At 39.7% G+C, this 18,934-nt stretch overlaps 1 protein-coding gene across 5 annotated transcripts in view; it reads right to left on the bottom strand.

The window, feature by feature from the left end:
* Positions 1-18,934, bottom strand: part of palm2akap2 (PALM2 and AKAP2 fusion) — a 114,672-nt gene that overhangs the window by 18,341 nt on the left and 77,397 nt on the right. For all 5 annotated transcript variants that reach the window (XM_015976504.3, XM_015976511.3, XM_015976517.3 and 2 more), the window contains one exon: positions 18,063-18,148. In XM_015976504.3, the coding sequence (XP_015831990.3) occupies positions 18,063-18,148 (86 nt within the window). The remainder of the gene's footprint in view (positions 1-18,062; positions 18,149-18,934) is intronic.

Genomic DNA, 18,934 nt, shown 5'->3' with positions numbered 1-18,934 from the left:
AAATTTGTTATAATCCCCCGATAACTTCTAAATTACAGTAATAAGACACTATCACAAGCTTTTCTGGACAGACGGTATACATTTGAATCTAAGTTTAATATGTGCAACCTGCCCCTCAACCCTAAAGGGCCTTGGTCAGATGCTGGTTATAAAAATAACCCAGCTACTGTTTGTGTTCTCCTATTTTTTGTTTTAATGAGCAAATCCAAACACTTGAGAAGAAAGTTTACCTCAAAGCACGAGTCCAGAAGGCAGGACTCTCTTTCATCAATGCAAGCTAAACATCTGTCTTAACTTTTAGTTTAATGAGCGCCCCATCAATGGAGTGTGTGGACAACAACATGGTGGTCTTTGACTCATTACTCTAATCTAAAATAAAAGAAATTTTGGGGAAAATATGCTTGTTAACAACTATACATCCAATCAGAGCCTGGCGAGCTGTGGCTTTCCAATGTCAGTAACTACTTTGGATGAACCACAATGCAAACAGTCCTGGAATTAAATGTAAACTTTAGAACGTAAAACAACATTTTCCCTTTCCCTTGATTGAAACGAAAGGCCACCGTGAGCTAACAAGCTAAAAACAAATGATGAAAAGGAATCGGTCAGAGATAATTGGGACACTAACCTAATTACATGCACTCAGGAGATCAACTCCAGGATGGGATGTCATGCAAAAAACAGATCAGGACAGCCCTTATTGTGTGTCAGTGGTGGTGATTTACTCGAGCATAAGCTAATTACTGAAATGGCGAGTCTTGTAATGAACTAACTAGAAGATAAAAGACCAAAAATAAATCTGCAAAAGGCGGAAATCAGCAGGAGTGTATCAAATGATGATGATACACACATGTGGGTCACCCACATCAATAATGACTTTTGCCTTGAGCAATCTTATCAAATGAACATTGATGGTTATTGACTGAAAAGGCAGTGAACAACACAAATGCTTACAGCAGCAAAGAGTCACTCATTTTCTCCCACTAATGTACCAACGAGGTGAACGAGATTTTCTTTCCAAAAGTGTGAACAGAAACATAACATGCTAATTCATTAGGTTAATATTCTGACGGCTGTATAGGGAAGCAGGATTAGCAGCTTAGTGAGGTAACTCTGGGTGTTCGGTGACTTCTTATCCCCATGGGTGCAACCTCAGTGCAACTTACACTGGAAAGATATCTGCAGGAGGTCTCATGTAAGAGAAGTATATCATGACCAATTCATTCTCCTGAGATATAAAATAAAACAAATTTAAATCATTCCTGACCTACTGAAACTGACCAGTAAAAAACAGAATCACTGTATGATTATTTGGTTCAAAATGTTTAAAGTAGTGCGGGCTGTGCAGTGGAGCAGTGGTTAGAGCTGTTGCCTTGCAGCAAGAAGGTCCTGGGTTCACTTCCCAGTCTGGGATCTTTCTGCATGGAGTTTGCATGTTCTCCCTGTGCATGCGTGGGTTCTCTCCAGGTACTCCGGCTTCCTCCCACAGTCCAAAAACATGACTGTTAGGTTAACTGGTCTGTCTAAATTGTCCTTAGGTGTGTGTGTGTGTTTGTTTGTCCTGTGATGCCCTGCGATGGACTGGCTCTCTGTCCAGGGTGTACCCTGCCTGATTACCCATTGACAATGCCATAAATGTTTAATTTACTGGTGATTCATGCAGGATTATTATGAAATTACAACAAGAAGTTAATTTCTCAGCTGCTGATGTAAAATTCCACATTATTCTATGTTAGCAATCCAAAATGCATGGAGGAGTAAACGTTCCTAAAGTAAAATTTGCATGAACTGCTGTGAAAGTTTTGAGTTTGGCTCATCTGTCTGGTCAGAATAATTCACACTCATCAATAATATTCAAGAGGATAAATTTTTCACAACAGATAAGATTTGAATGTTCATAAAATGAAGAAACAAACCATTTTATAAATAAATAAAAAAGCAAGCTCATAGCTCCTCACCTTCACAATAATTAGTGCAAAAACAACATTTTCTATTATGAAAAAAATCTTTAAAGTTAGTGATCAACTTCTCTGAGCCATGATGATATAAAAGAATGGGATTTCAGGTATTTTGAAAAGCTATTTAAATATTTAGGAGGTGTTTCCAGAGTTGAATGTGATTTAGAGTGAACTGATGGATAAACACGTGGCAATACTTCAAAAGCAACCAGCAGTGTGTTCAGCATCTTTCTGAAGTTGAGCAACGGTCCAACTATATAAGAAGATCAAAATTAGAAAGTAAAGCATGGGAAGTTAATAGTTTGTTTGAGAAGATAACCTGAAAGATGCTGCGAAGGAAAGGAAGCAACCAATTGGATAAAAGCCTATCACAACCCACAGGTCAGCTAAACAGGAAACCAGGAAGCTGTGCTCTCTTGTGTCTGAGGAAATGGTCCTAAACACAGGAAACAAACCAAAAAATCAGAGGCAAGCTGCAAAAAACACACAGACAGACTGCTTGGAACACGTCTGGCAAAACAGGTGATCTAAAGTGTCTGAAATGTCACAAATGGTTTCTGCAGAAACTGGAGGTGTGAGCGCAGCAGTGATAGACCTAAATAGATCAACCAAAATGAGTTGAAACAACAGAAAACTGAATGTTTATTGATAACTTTCACCCGACACGCACACAAAGCACAAATTAGGCCAATTGAAGGTACGACGTAGAATATAAAGGAGGCAAATTCTCACCTACCCATCTCCAGAGAGCACGGAACAACAACCAGACTGAAATCATGTCACGGTCCCTTTGGAGGTTGGAGTGCTAAAGAGGAATGAACAACATGTCTGGGCTCACTGCAAACCGTTTGTGTCTCTTTCCAAATGTCTCACGACACTGCTCGCACACAACCCCGACCCCCCTCGGACCCCTTCATGGAGCAACAACAAAGGGCTCTGCAGGAGCTTCAATGCAATTCTCTGGGTAGAATACTAATGCTGCACAACACACACACACACACACACACACACACACACACACACACACACACACACACACACACACACACACACACACACTTACGTGCTCAGATGAGGACTCTTGAGCAGAAAAGGACTGTAGTCAGAGAGTGTGACTCGTTATATTCAGGAGCTCTCTAAAGACAGGACCGACGGACAGATCACCACACCCTGCAGATGTACAACTGGGCTAAAACATGATCCGAGGTTTACACTCAACACACACACTTTATTATCTGTGCAGGTAATGACTGTATTGCTTTAGTGCAGAATTTTAATAATAGGCCAAGGCACTATTGGGCTGGCTGCCAGCTGAGTGGTGGTGTGCTATATTAGAATGAACAGTTAGTCACTGTAAACAGTGTTTAGGACCTCTGGTCACTACTAACAACAGACCTTTTGCTTCCTCTTAGTGTGTAGCATCTTTAACACTTCTGCTCAACTCAGCTTCAAGAAAATAAAACCTTTCTGATGAAAGCAGGACAGGTTTAATAAAGATATTGTAAGTAAATATATTATATTGTATGAATAACACAAATTCAATTATGCCAAATAATAAAGTATTTTTTTTATCAGCAGTAGCCTAGAACAATCCATGCAATCACTAATCGTATTTAGGTATGGTTGTATTTGTCTTCAGAACATTTGTGGAAAAACATCCGATTGTTCCAAACAAACTATCACATCACATCACATCACATCACATCACATCACAGCCACACAAACACAACACTTTATTTGAACTTAGCAAGACGTAACTGAAACTGAACCCACGACTGGCTGGGTAGGGTGGCTTAACATGACTAATAAACCAAGAAAAGCATGGAAGAGTGTGAGTGTTTGAAGCTCCTGTGTGTATATTTGAGTTTGGGTAACCTACTGTGTCTGTAAGAAGAAAGTGTCACACAGCATACTATTCTAATCCTCTTCCAGCATGAATCAATCTGCTTTTATCCTGCAGGACACTGGGACCAGAGACCTCACAGTGGCAATGGTACATTGATTTTTTCTTTAATCAAATGTACATAGCAAAATGCTAATGGGAGCTAAACAAATAAAGCACAGAGGCAGTTTCTAGATGACAGATGCAAAGCTGCTCGATTTTGAAATTTAGTTTGGTCTCAAGAACCTGACTGCTACAGCTGTCATTAGCAATGGGACAACACTGTTGTCAGAAAAGAGTGACTCCTCTTCCACTACAGCTTACAGCGTTAACTAACTCTGCACTGTTGAAAGCAGTGTACTCATCACTGATCTATTTCAGGAATCTAGCTCATTAGCCTGAAGTATTTAGACAGGAAAGAAGCTTCACACAGGACTAAAGCAGTGTGAGAACACGTCTGAGTAGAACATTTACAGTCAGGGCAACAAGACCCTGATTGTTGTGCTTAGAAAATCAATAAAGAAAATCATTTAGCAGATGATTTCCCAGGAAAATGCAGCTTCAGAGTAGCAGAAATAAAAGACAATGAGCCTATAAACTTGCTCTGAGTTTATGAGTACACACAAGGGTTCCATTTAAGTCAGATCTGTGGTTTTGTATCAGTACAGAGCAGCTTATCTGAATTGAACACTATTCAGTGGAGAGTGCACCGAAAATTTGGCCACTGAAAATTACAACACCTAAATCTCCAAAACAACTCAGCTGAAACAGACCGTCAGGCAAACCCTGTTTTCATTTCATCTCGCTCCGCCGTCATGTGGCTACTTACCTTTTGTTTCATAAAAATCAAACATTCGTTCTGATTTCAGAAGCAAAGTTTTCTCCCTTTTAGTAATGCAATTTTATTATGATTGCTAGAATATTTATATCAAATATGTGACGCACATTTTACTTGAAATTTTCACATCTGCCGGGCTTTTTTTTTTTGCCTTCTTTTACATTCCCGCTACATCTGTCTCTGGCTGGTGTTTTTACCATCCTTTCTACACCCACCATCCAAGGTTTGGATTATGTGTGTGAAGCATGTTTACTCTCATGAAACACACAGACTGTTGCTGCTGTGCAGCAGCGTCACTTTCTTTCTCAGTGAAAGAGTGAATTTCTTTATCAGAGGGTGAATATTCCTCTTCAGAATCAGCCATTGACATGTAGAGCTTGGGAGTGCAGGCTACTGAGCCTGAGTTTGGCTCGTGTGCAAAAAGGAAGGCACAACACAAGATTTAAAAGTTAAAATGATGATCGAGTTTTTTTTTACAACTCTTTCCTCTCACAGGTCACAAATACTAACAAACAAAACTAATACAGCCTGTGGCGAATTAAAACAAAAGTACAACTTAAGGGGTTTTCAATAGTCAAGTAACTAAAGATGTCCCACTAAAACTGGGCAAAGACTACTAGGTTCATTAAAGAACAAAATAAGGATTTCAAAAGGTACAAACACAAAACTGGGTGGTTAAACCAAACTCAAGGTGACATTTTAAACTAAATAAACAAAAGTAAAAAATAAAAATAAAAAACTTAAAAAAAAAAACACTGTGTAATGTAACCAAAAGGAAAATCACACAAAAGATCAACTCTAAACTCTGAACTAGGGATGTGTATTGGTGAAATTCTGGCGATACAATATGTATCATGATACATGGGAGATGATACAATGTATCATGATATATTGTGATACATTCAGCCAGATGATATTAGCAATTTTTTTAAACCAAGTTTATTGTAGGAAAACACAATAAACAGTCCTAACTGATCCATAACATGTTTAACATGAGGTATCTGAACCATAATAGAGGGATTTACACTTCAATGGTGGAAACAAAACCCACTGCACACTGCTGCCCACTAGCGGCTGGAGTTTGAATTGCCTCACAAGAAAATACACAAATGTTTGCATGAAAATTCTTCCCAAAAGTTGAAACACAGCTCTTGAATATCGATATACTATTGCAGGAAAAAATATCACAATATATTGCCATATCAGTGTGGCATCATATTTTCAGTGTCATATTTTCTTACATCCCTACTCTGAACCAAAACTTAACCACTTATCCAACACAAGAAGCGGTTATCAAAAATGCTAACAGCAGCTTTACCAATGTTAAGCTCAAGTTACCAAGTTTAAATATACCAAAAAGACCCAGCAAACAGACCAGTGTGGATGAGAAACTGCTACCACAAAAACAGCTCTCCTTGAAAGTCTGAAAGAAGCTCCCTTACGAAGGGAGAAACGCTAATCCCGGTGATTTCTTCATCTGCGGTAGAGAAGAAGCAGCGGGCTTAACCCCGGATGTTGTTGTTTGTTGCCGAGCAATCGAGGCGGGCCAAATAAGAAGAGAATCTGGCAGTGGACATTGTTCCGGGTTTTTGGTATTTGGCAGAGATAGTAGAGGAAAAGCAGGCAGAAACCTCCTCTATTTACAAACCCCTGGGGACGCATAAAGTAGGCGTGGTGCGTCGACTACCAGATTTGACGTAGATGATTTTTTTAGAATCGAGTGGTCAACGTCATCAACGCATCGCTACAGCTCAATAGGGAGCCTAAGTCATGCCCATCTACTTCCGAACCATGGGTCCCTGGAAGAATGAAAAAATGAATGTAAGTCAATGGGACTAAAAGAGCTATTTTATTTTATTTAGTTATGTGCATTGGATTTCACATATGCTGCCTGTGAATTTTAAAGATGCATTTTGATACCAAGAACGCACTTATTTTTGAACAGGGGGGAACGCTATTTTACGTTTTGTGTGAAAATACGTCCAGGACTACAAATGCACATCACAAAAATAATGTCATCGAACCAGACACGGAGAAAAACTGAGGGGAAAAAGATGTAAGGATAGCAAACTTCAAATCCTTCTTCCTTCAGGAGGAAAGAGCCACCATGAATCTGGACATTTGGTAAGTAGCAGCTATGCTAGGCGAGAGAAGGTTCTGTGATGACGTCATATATGCGACGTACCAATGTCTGATTTGTAGTCATGCTAACTTTTACAAACTGTTAAATCTCAAAGTACGTGACTGATGTGATCGAAACATCCATCATTACTTTTCATTTAAATAGAAGTCCAACATGTGTGCAATCCAGGGCGTAAGGCAAAGCAGATTGCTCTTTTAGCACCATTGACTTGCATTCATTTCTATTTAGTGGAGAGTGCAGATTGATCTGGGATCAGAATATGATCATAGACATACTTCACATTATGATTTTTTTCTACCAAGTAAAATGTGTCATTAACTAGTTTTTCTATCTCCCTATCATTTAATTCCAATATTATTTCAAATTTCTAATTGATGTTTATTGTTTAGTTTTGTGAAGATGTATTCTTCATTACATACTGATTATAAAGCTGCTTCTGTATATATTAGGGCATTTAAAAGACACGTTCAACAGCTCTTGAACTGAGTTGATTAACTCTACCTTAGTGGTTATTGGTGGTGAGTAAAGGTTTGCACTGACTGCATATTTCACCTTGCGGACCTTTAACTTTATTTGCATTTGACGTTTTTCCAAATCCCCTTCAACACTATCAGAACAAAGAATGGCTCAAACCTTTACCAGGTGGACCTGCTTTTGGCGAAATGCACATAAATCTGTAAAGAATGTTTAAAGTCTTTGTTGTCCAGTATGGATGATCAACAATGTCTGCTCTCCTGATACACTAAAAAGTCCCATAATCACATACAGCACCAACACCAACTGAGAACTTTGGAGACTTTTGTGTTAAATGTTGCATGGCTACTTTAGAAGTGTCTGACTATTCTGCAAATTGTAAAGAAACACACACAAAAAACACTCAAAGGCTTAAGAGCCCTAACGAGGTGACTCAGGGTTCAGAATGGGCTGGCCCCACTTTTATCTGTATGTGTGGGCCTAATATTACACTGGTAATGGAAAGCAGGTGTGACGAGATGAATAATGTCTGATGCCAGGCAATGTATGACTTTAGAAACCATTAGTCACGGTAAGAGCACTATGTCTAATTGTAATAATAGTTCCTGCACAGTTTGAGCTTGTACTGATGAAAGAAAACGGCTTGTGGTGGGCAAACATTTAAATCTTGTTTAGCTATATCCATCTAAATGAAATATTGGGAAGTTCAGGTCACTTAAAGCACAAAGCCTCAAATGTTGAAACAGACTTATCAAACAAAATGATCCAACAAAGACAGGAAATGCTTGAATCATAGTAGAGTCACGTTATTTCTGTCTAAAGCCAATGTTTGAAAAGTATTTGACAGGGTTTTCCACATCAAAATTCAGTAGAATGAAGCCCTGAGGTCAGCATTTTGCCGAACAAGATAAACGCTGTTGGCTGTCCGTATCATCCAGCTGTTGGCAGTGACGGTGAATATTGTGGCTAAATGAAGTTTTCCCAAACACTGCCTGTCCAGTTTGCTTCATTTTGCACTGTGTGTGTGTGTGTGTGTGTGTGTGTGTGTGTGTGTGTGTGTGTGTGTGTGTGTGTGTGTGTGTGTGTGTGTGTGTGTGTGTGTGCGCGTGCATGTTGTTGTAAACAGCATTTGTGCTAGAAGATTTTTTTTTTTTACTTTGCTTTGTGTTTAATGAATGGCTCTTGTTGCACAGTACAACAATAGTCGGTAGCTGTGGACAGGATAGCAGCGATTATTCAACCCAGGCCTTTGCCTTTCCTGGATACCCCAAATTCTCTCTAATGTAGAAAATACTTTTTAGAGATAAATGAAGTTACAGAAGTGTGTTATACTGATATTCATGACCACCAAAGCCACAAATGAGTATAAAAGTCATCCCAGAGCTTGAACATGACCTAAACACCATGCCAGATTCAAAACATCAGATATGTTTCCCAGTTATCTGAGTAATCCCAGATAAAGAAACAATAAATCCGACAAGAGTTTTGAAGAAAGGGAAAATAATAGTGGGCTCAGAATACATATGAATTTATGCGCGGGACAGAAAAAGTTTTGCATTACAGCTCAAATTGCAGCTTCTGTGAAAAAAAACATTTATCTAATCAATTTTTAAGTTATTCTACTTTAGTTCTAGCTAACAGTGATGGAAGGCATTACTGCTCCCTTCCCAATGGGCCATAACCACTGGGCCATGGACTTGTTATCAGTATGTGTATCATTTGTTGTGGGGCACACACAAAATAATTTATATATAAAACTTTGTAAAAATGTTATTATTATTTTTGAAGGTTATTTTATTGAAAAAATCCCAACTCTTCTATTATAAGTGTAATACATTAATGTTATGCTGTGCATTTTCTTGTGTTTTGTTGTGCATGTCACATCCCGTGTCCTTGTCTCCTGTTTCCCTTCATGTCTCTTTCCCTGACTTTGTCATTTAGATTTCCTCTTCTTTTGGCGTTCTCTCTTTAGTTTCTCAAGTGAAATATCTGGTGTTTCTGGTTTAATTCTGGTGTTTCAGTTGTCATTTATTTAGTTTAAGAATTTATTTTCTCCCCAGCCCTACTGTGTCTCTGGTTCTGTAGTTTCAGGTTAATTAGTTCACTTATCTTTAGTTTTCTTAAACTTATTCCCAAACATGAGGTCTAATATGGCGTCGACCTAAGACTTGGACCCGCTCCCTTGTATTTTAGATCTGACTTTTATGGTTACATGTTACGTAGCCACCAAAAAGGTTCAACTGCATCATTTTATTATTTTTTAACAACATTTTGCTGGATATTTCCAGGGATTAATGGTAAAAACTACACAATGTAACAATAATGGGTTTAGGTTTTTTAATTAAAAAATCTATTGTCAAATATGGTGACACAAATGATTTAGAGACTTGTGAATGATTAGAGACTCTCTCATCCCTCTTAAAAGTTACATCAACATTCTAAGAAACATATTAGAAACAGACTTGTTTGTGTTGTTTTATTATGTTTATCTACCGTCTTTTCCCCAGGCGCCACACCATCATAGACACCAAGTGTCATTGACAGCCAGAAGAATCCCGGCTTCATATTATAACAACAAAAACAAAAGAGGACTTTGTTTAAATGATGGGAAATTATTTTGAAGTTCAGTCTTGGATCTGGCAGAACAGCCACTCACATGACTTATTTTCCATGACAAACTCTGTTATGCTTCCTATTCATGGTATCCACTCATTGTCAGCTGATAATGAGAACTGTGAGGTGACAGTAAATGGACCAAAACCCAAGAAGGCAGAGGATCACTTTCTATTGCTTTCTTCAGTAGGAGCTCATCAATAAATCAGACTGAGGCTGTTGCCCAGCTAATGTCAACAAGACATGTGTGAGGATGAACAGACTTCCTAACAGCACACCGCCTCTTTCTCTTAGTCATATCTCCTTAACCTCCAACTAACCCCATCATAAATACTTCCACTGCCTCTAATGTGTCTCTGTAGCTAACATATCTCCTTACACGTGTAGCCTTTTGTTTCCAGTTTCTACCTTATTTTTATTCCTGCCAACCACACAGCGGTTATATAAGCTGTGACTGTGTGTCTGACGGGGTTGTGTGCGTTCTGGGATGGAGGAGAGGTCTGAAGGAAGAAAACATCAGTGATAACTTTGTTGTTCCTGTCGATGTTCTCACACACTCCACCGTCCTGAATGGGGTGGGGATGGAAAATGTGCTTCTCACACACACACACACACACACACACACACACACACACACACACACACACACACACACACACACACACACACACACACACACACACACACACACACACACACACACACACACACACACACACACACACACACAGGGACAGCGTAGCTACCTCTTGTCATCATCTATCCAGCCAAAGTGAAGAGCTGTTTGTGATCTCTGTCCTCAGACCAAGCAGCATTATTGGCAAATAGTTTGTCTAAATTGGCAGTTCACCCCTCTGCTTCATTATTCCCAGATTCGACTGCCGATTCCAAATGATGACCAAACAAAACGCTGAGCACGACCGACAAGCTGCTTTAACCAGGACTGGGCAGATACCTCATCCACAACCTTCTCATGTCATTAGTTTTAACTGTTATTGATACAAAATTACGTAACAAGTTCTCACTTAGTAAATAGACTTCCTTTTGTATCTGCAAAACTAGTGTGAAGCTGTGAAGTTTTCCTGCGTTCTGGGTGATGCTCTCCCCTTGGTGCCAGGTGGTTGTGTTTGCAAGGTTCTGCTGTAAAAGCTGCAGCGTGCAAAATCAAACAAAAGCTGCTAAATATGAGGTTTCTTTGATGGCGGCAAGAATGTTTGTGCAAAAAAACCTCCATCCTCCTTGTGGCATTGAACCAGTCAGCATGACAAATGTCAGCAACTTCCCTATGCAATCAATGCAACGAGGAAAATCAATCAGCATGAACGAGGGCAAAAAGAAAACAAGGTCAAGCCGTCTTAGAACAGAAAAAAGAAAACATAGTTCAATCTCAGCAAAGGCTGCAAATGTTTCTAATCCTTAAAATCTCAGGACAATGGGAGTGTGTTTTTAAGATCAGAATAAAGACTCACATTTGCTATTTAAATTCTGCAGTTTCATACCTCACAGATCACAAAAGACAGTCAAATTATCCCATAAAATACTTTCAAGTTGCTTGGAAACAGCGACAAGCAAAGAAAATGAATAAAAAGTTCACCACCCAAAACAATTAAAGTCCAGCTTTATTGTGACACAGCAATAACTGCTTCTAACTTCTATTCTTTTCAGAAGGGTAGCATTTAATGGTGAGTTTTTTTCTTAGAGTTGTTACAACAAAACTACAGAATAAGCTAGGCTTTGAACACAAACACGGCCACAGAGCACTCTCCCCTCCCCTCAAGTATCTGCAAGAACCGGAAACCAGCGTTGACAGAAGAAATGAGGTAGTTCTAAACACCATTCACCATTTTCTAGGTCCAAACGTCTTTTGTTGTTCGTGACTTCAAATGGTGGTTTTCTTTTTTGGGACTCTGCAAGTTTGTTCTAAAGTTGAAGTGGTAGCAGCCGGCTGTTTCTCCTTCTCTGATATTACAGAGCGGAGAACCTCTCACACCAGTGGTGTTCTGTTGCTAAATATGCGAGTGTGTATTGAATGGAGGACCCAGGGAAGTGCAGCAAGTCCGATAACCTGATGGTCCAATAGTTGCTTTCAGTCCGAAATGCGTTATGAGCTTTTTGGACAAATGCAATGGAACCACTTTTTTTTTTTATCTTTACAATATATTTATAGCTATACTGTGTTAGAACATTGTTAAAAGGCATAAAAAATGTTTTAAGCTAATTTTATTTCAAAATATACCGATGAAGCGTTAAACCCAGGATGTGTGAGTCTCAGGAAGAAGGGTCTGCAAATTGGACGACTTGCAGTTTCATCCCGGCTGTTTCATCTCACATGTCAACATGTCCTTCAGCAAAATGACCTCTAGACTCTGGATCAATACCTCAGAGGAAAAAAAGCACTTTTGTCCAAGCCTGTAAGACTGAAAGTGCTGTAAGGTCATTTAAAAAGACATGGGTAGTAGGGCTGGACGATATAGAAAAAAAAGTATATCGATAATAATTTTTTATAGTGATTGATATTAATAATAATTGAAAATAATTAAAAAAAATTGTAGAAATTACATTTTACGTGTAGCCCTGGCCATTTAAAAAAATTTTTTTTGTGTGTGACATTTTGATTTTTCCTCCGCCTTTTCTCGCTGGGACATCCTGCTGCCTCATGGTCTGTTTTGGCTTGAGAAGGGGAGGGCCTGGTGAAGTAGCGTGCCCGAGTCTGTGGTTTGGATTGGTTAGCAGTAAGTAGTGTGAGTCTAGTACTACCTGATAGGTTATAATGAAAAAAAGGTTATAATGAAAATAGGAAACTTTTTATTGAAGGTTTATCGACCCATTTTTTTTCTATCACACCACATGTCTATTGATTGATATATTGAACTATTGAATTATATTCCAGCCCTAAGGGGTAGTCACCAACACAATATTGAAGTAAAACAAGTATATTCCCTCTAAACGTAACTGACTATATCTACAATATAAATAATAATGAGTCTCTCACATTGCTAAGGATGAAGTCATTCCACTCATCTTTGCACAATTGTTTGAATTCGAGCCATATTAGAAGGTTTTTCATTCAGATTAGCCTGTTTCAGATCAAAGGTTAGCTTTTCTACTACAGGATTTTGTGGTTAAAAGACAATTTGATGGTTTTATCACTTAGAAGTCATCCAGACCATCACTACTGCCACCATATCTGAATGTTATAAGGCCTGGGTGTGGCTGTACTCATGTTTCCAAATAGTTGTGGTTCACTTATTTAATCAACATGTGCACCTGTTTCAGCATCTAGAAGACTGCCAGATCAGAGCCGGAGAGCTTTAGACTTATTTCTTTATATGTGGACATCTCACCTTGGATTGGAAAACAGCAACGAGACTGACTCTGTTCACTTTGCAATATTGATGTTTTATCTCCACAAATAAAACCAGCCTGGAGGACTTTTTGCCATGGTGGAGTTGCTAATGCTAACGGTTAGCTTCTACTACCATAGACGTTCTCTGCATTTTCTTGGATGTTAAAACAACAGCAGCCTTCCCCGTCATGAGTCAAGATGGGTGAGTCCATGAATGTTTAGTGACAGTGTGACATAGATCTGTCAGGATTTTCAAATCTTAGATTTTAACCGTCTATTTTCTATCAGAAGGTAATGCAGGAGATAGGTGTAGATTTTTTTCATGTTCAGCCTGCATGAAAAACTCACAGTGACTGATGATAATCAGAAAAAAAATCATGAAAACATTATTTTTTTCAGTGAACCACACCTTTAATCACAACTAAGTCGTGATTTAACAAGAGAGGCGATACTTTTCTCTCATCAGCTCAGGATGTTTTTGTAAGTGTTTTTTAATTAATAAATGATGAGGAAGAATATGTTGATAAGCCATAAACATATTTAAGCATGGCAAAAAAGCAGTGAGAAATGTGCTCTGCATAAGCTTGGACTGTTTACAGAAAATAATTGGGTGTAAGTATAAAATAATGTGTATTTTCTGGGAAATGGCACAAGAAGCAAGAAGCATGGAGCTGTTTCCATCTGAATCAAAATATTCAAGGTGTGGGGGATGGAAAGGAGGTTGAGGTCATATTCTAATAACTAGGTTAAAGTGATGCAGAGGATGAGGGAATCAGAGAGCGAGATGGAGACTACTGCAGTCTGGTCCACTGACCTCGGTTGTATCTCTTTCAGGAGAAGAGGCTGCAGTATCCTGTGTCCTTTCCACTTGAAAGCCAATCAAAGTGATGGTTTTCCAGAAAGGAAACACACACACACACACACACACACACACACCTTAGCCATAAACCAAAGTAACCCTAAACACACCTTTCACTGACACACTTTCACTAAAATGCAGAACAACATATAACAGCAACACCTTCTGACTTAAAGTAGTCTTGCGTTATTTTACCTGGAAGCGCGCGTGGCAAAGCCCTGATATCCGATGCTCCTAGAAGCGGTCTAATTAGCAGATATTAACTGGGATTAACGGAAGTAGGGGAAAAGGCTAAATGCGCAAGCGTCTCTTTCTTGGTGTCTCGTTGTCCTTCCACGTTCACCTCCACAAAACTGCTGCTACAGCAGCCGGCGACGGGGCGTGAAGCAACCGAACCAGAGGAAGCAGGAGCGGATGGGATCTCCGTGCGGTCCCGGTGTCAGTAGTAACGGTGACGGACGGAAACCTCTCACTTGAGCTCCTTCTGACGCCCCAGCTTTTCCAGGCGGCAGTTCCCTCCTCCTTCTCGTCTCTCCTATTTTTGACTCATCTCTTCTCCTCTTGCTCTCTCTTTCTACCACTTTTCTTCCTCTCTCGTCTCGTCCGAGGCACGCGCGATGAATAATGCAGCCAGGGCTCGCGAGGTCCCCAGAGTGTTTTCTGTCCCTTTCCAGAGACAATCAGAGAGCGAGACGCCAGCGCGCGCTCCTAAACACAATGAGGTCGACCCGGGTGGCTCAGGTTACTGCCGTCCCGCAGGCCTTCATTCATCCAGTCATTCATTTATTCAGCCGCTAAACAATCTGACTGCAGCCCAGCCTGGCCCCCTCCAGTCCGGCTTCATGCCCCCACCTCATCTTGCAAACATATGTTCACAAAACAATTTAGACGACCGCAAACAACAACATTTACACAAAAAACCTGAACTTACTTTAAAATAAACAAACATTTTCAAAGAAATACTTCAGTTCAAAGCGTTTAATCAATTTGAACAGCCTCGGTGTGGGGAAACTGAGAACAGATCAAGGTACAACATTGACAAAAGTGTTTTAAAACATTTCAGTTAATAATTTTACACCATTTTCTGAAAATCCAGTTTTATAACCTTTACATAGAAACACGTTACCCATGCTTATTTTGGCAAAGTTGGTCTTAAATTCTCACCTGAAGTTTCACAAATGTTGCTCTGCAGTTAATTTCTGCTGCTAATTTCTGGAAATTATATCTAATTTCTTATTTAATGTGAAATCCATGGTGTGGATGTTTATTAATAACATTTTTGATTTATGCTGCTGCTTATCTTCACCTTGAAAAAACTGTTTTAGGATGTTTTTAATCTCAGTGGCAGATTCCTAGTTAAATAAAAATAAACAATATTGACATTTGAAAATCTTTAGATGAAATAAGCATTAAAAACCAGTCTCAGGTATGCTATTAGCTGACCTGTCTGGTCAAACCATCTTATCTCATTTCTCCAAACTGAACTTTTTCAGGAACAGTTTCTAAAACAGTTAAATAACTTATTGCTCATACCATTTTTACCAAAAAGTCACCTCAACTTTGAACTACCCCTTGAATCAACAAAAAGGAATAGGGCTAGAATAAACAGTAACTTCATCAACACCGGCAAGGCTCTGAAGATGGTGACTGTGTGTCGCCGAAACTGTCAGCAGAGCAAGGTTAAAAACCTTGCTACGCTGTGTATTAAACAAGAAGACACAGATGGAAAAGGGGCTAGGTTAATGTGAACGTTTGACTAAAGGGTGTTTAAAGGGACTTTACGGAGTTTTGAATTTTTATGTTTGTGATTACCCCCTCAGGCCAAAAGCGTAACGGCAGCTTCAATAGTAGGCTCGTGCACGAGGCGCGCATGCTGTACATGCACACTCCTTAACAACAATAACAGCTGAGACAGTCCCGCGTGTGTGTGTGTGTGTGTGTGTGTGTGTGTGTGTGTGTGTGTGTGTGTGTGTGTGTGTGTGTGTGTGTGTGTGTGTGTGTGTGTGTGTGTGTGTGTGTGTGTGGCTCGGAGGACAGAGGACAGGACAACGCGCAGCTAATTAATTAAATAATTTGGTTCTGTACCTTTCTCTTCAGCACAGCCGACAAAGGTTTATGATGGGTCAGTCTTCCTGCATGCTCAGATCATTCCCTTCCCTTGCTTGAAAAATTGTTCCAAAATGAAAGTTGAACCCACATCTTTTTTATCTGTGAATTCAATGCCATTCGGCGAGTCTCAAATAAAAATGCGGGCATCTTACTGTAAAAAATATACCATTAATGTAAAAAGTAAACTTTAAATAAACCATGTTCATATCCAGTATTGAGCCCAGGTCTTCCACATGAGTCCACCACCTTTCTAGGTGAGCTACAGCACCAGTAACATTTATTGTATCTGTGATATTTATATCCTTGATGACAGCTGAAACAACATTCAAAGAACGGTTTGGAGCGAAAATGGCTGTTTTGTTGCTAATTTGCAGGAAATATCTAGAAGAAAGTAGCTAAGAGTCCTCAGAAATGTAGCTAGGTTCATCACTAGGCGTTAGGAACAGCGACAAAGTCGTTGAGTTGGCACTACCTCACTCTGCTGCTAAAGCTACGGATAGCAAATGCTACGGGCTATGCTTGAGCGTGAACGCGCATGAAGCAGCCTGCTCGACCCGAGCAACTCTCTTTTTCTGTGATTTTACAGAAAAACAGTCAATCACAGTAAAAATGCCAGGGCTCATTCTACAGGACCAGGGCATTGCAGGAGAATGTATGAAGAAGGAATTTATTATTTCTATACATGTTTTGTCTGTCAAACTTCCATAATACCCCTTTAATCAAAATCAGCCAATAGTAGACTTCTTCCAAAGTAGAAAAAGTGCACTAATAGTCTGCAAACGCATACCAATTCACACTTTTGGTAGAAGTTTACTTCAGTATATTTTACTGAAAATCTTTGCTAATGTTTATAAAGGGTGCCCCATGGCCTTTGTGATGCCATGGTGGCACTTCTGATAGTTATGCTGAAAGCTACAGCAGCAACCTTCATTGTACATTTCAGTCTCTTTAAATGCACTACTGGATAAATAAAAATCCATTTGAAGCATGAAGAAATTCTAACATAATATGCAAATCACAGCATGAGGTCGGGCCTGAGACGTTGTGACGTGCAGAATGTTGCTTGTCGTTGTCTTACTAAACATTGAAAGCTTTACCTGAGCAAAAAAAGCTATCAGAGTGGCTGCTGTTTTGTCACTTACACCAAATAGACGTCAAACTTCAGATTTTTCGTGCAAATGCGATTCTAAAAACAGCGAGAGATAAAGAAAGCAATGGCTCATGGCAGTAACAGAAGAAAACTCATCACGTCACACATTTTCTAGCTAAGAAGAACACTGTCCCAACATTGTCCCAACAATAGGGCTGTCTCTGTCTCGCTTCTTATCTTTTTGTTTTTTAAATTGATATGAAATAAAATTGGACAAGAACTTTATTGAAGTCTGATTAGTTTGACACAAACAGTTTCAAATGGTAAATGACCTGGATTTTATACAGTGCCTTCTAGAGTCCTAGTACCCCCAAGGTGCTTTACAACACAGCCATTCACCCATTCACACCCTGGTGGCGAATGGGTGCAGTCACAGCTGCCCCTGGGGCACCCTAACAAAGGCAAGGCTGCTGAGCACAGGTGCCACTGGTCCCTCTGACCACCACTAGCAGGCAAGGTGGGTTAAGCCTTGCCCAAGGGCACAACGGCAGCATTCTCTGTTGGGAGCCAGGATCGATCGTACAACCTTTCGATTACTGGACAACCCGCTGTACATCCTGAGACTAAAATAAACTTTACAGCCAGTTCTAGAGTCCTTTATCCTTCAGATGAATTGAAATGAACATTTTTTGCCACATATTTTATCATGAAGCCTTTGAGTTTGATGTTGCCTGTTAAAGTGGTACTCACCATGCCTGTGTGGGGCTGTCTGCTTGGAAATGGACTCTCACTGATGTCCATGGTTGTCATGGTTACCCCAGGGATTTGGCTTAAGCCTGTGATCAAAGAAATTTTTAGTTTACCAGTGGCATTGGTATAGTCTTCATAAATATCCACACACACCTTTAAAAGTTCTCATGAAGACAATTTTTATTTTACATTTTGTAAAAAAAGCCAATTTCACAGCAGAAAAAAACATGTTTACAGCCTGGTTCAAAACAAATTTTAGGTTTTATAGGTCTAGTTTACAGTCATGACATCTCTGGGGGGGGGGGGGGGGGAGGGGGGGGTTAATTTTTTTCGTAACTCTTCCATTTAGGTGTAATTAAATACGTGCAGTTCTGAATGATGAGATATGATTGGTAGGTAGCATGAGCTTCAGAGCTCATGCTAATGGATAGCTTGGGGGAAGGCCTTGGCCATGGCCTCACGAAGATGTTCAGCTGTTTTGAATTGGTGAATTTTAGTTGTGTCAACTGTGCATTCCTGTTTGGATGTTAATCATGGGATTATTTGGACAAAGATGGCAAGCTGTGGTATTGCTTGTACTAACAGACCAAGAAGTACCTTCCTCCTTTTTTATTAGTAAGTAAAAATACATTTCTGTATGTTATTTTGCTGGTTGAATGGGGGAAATGCTGTGCATTTAGCATAATGCTGCTTGGTCAAAATGGGCTGAAATAGGAAGTGTTGGTAGGGCTGTGTACTGAGACTCTGTACCATCTCCCTGGATCTCTGACTGCTGTGAAGGAGCTAAGCATGGGCTCGCTTGGCTCAGGCACAAAGTGGTCAGCTCTGATTACTGCGGTCTGAGGCTGTGCCTGTTGTCCTGTGGAACTCTC

The sequence above is a fragment of the Nothobranchius furzeri genome, chromosome 6 (assembly GCF_043380555.1).
Source record: "Nothobranchius furzeri strain GRZ-AD chromosome 6, NfurGRZ-RIMD1, whole genome shotgun sequence".
Classification (NCBI taxonomy): Eukaryota; Metazoa; Chordata; class Actinopteri; order Cyprinodontiformes; family Nothobranchiidae; genus Nothobranchius; species Nothobranchius furzeri.
This window is presented reverse-complemented; position numbering and strand designations above follow the sequence as displayed.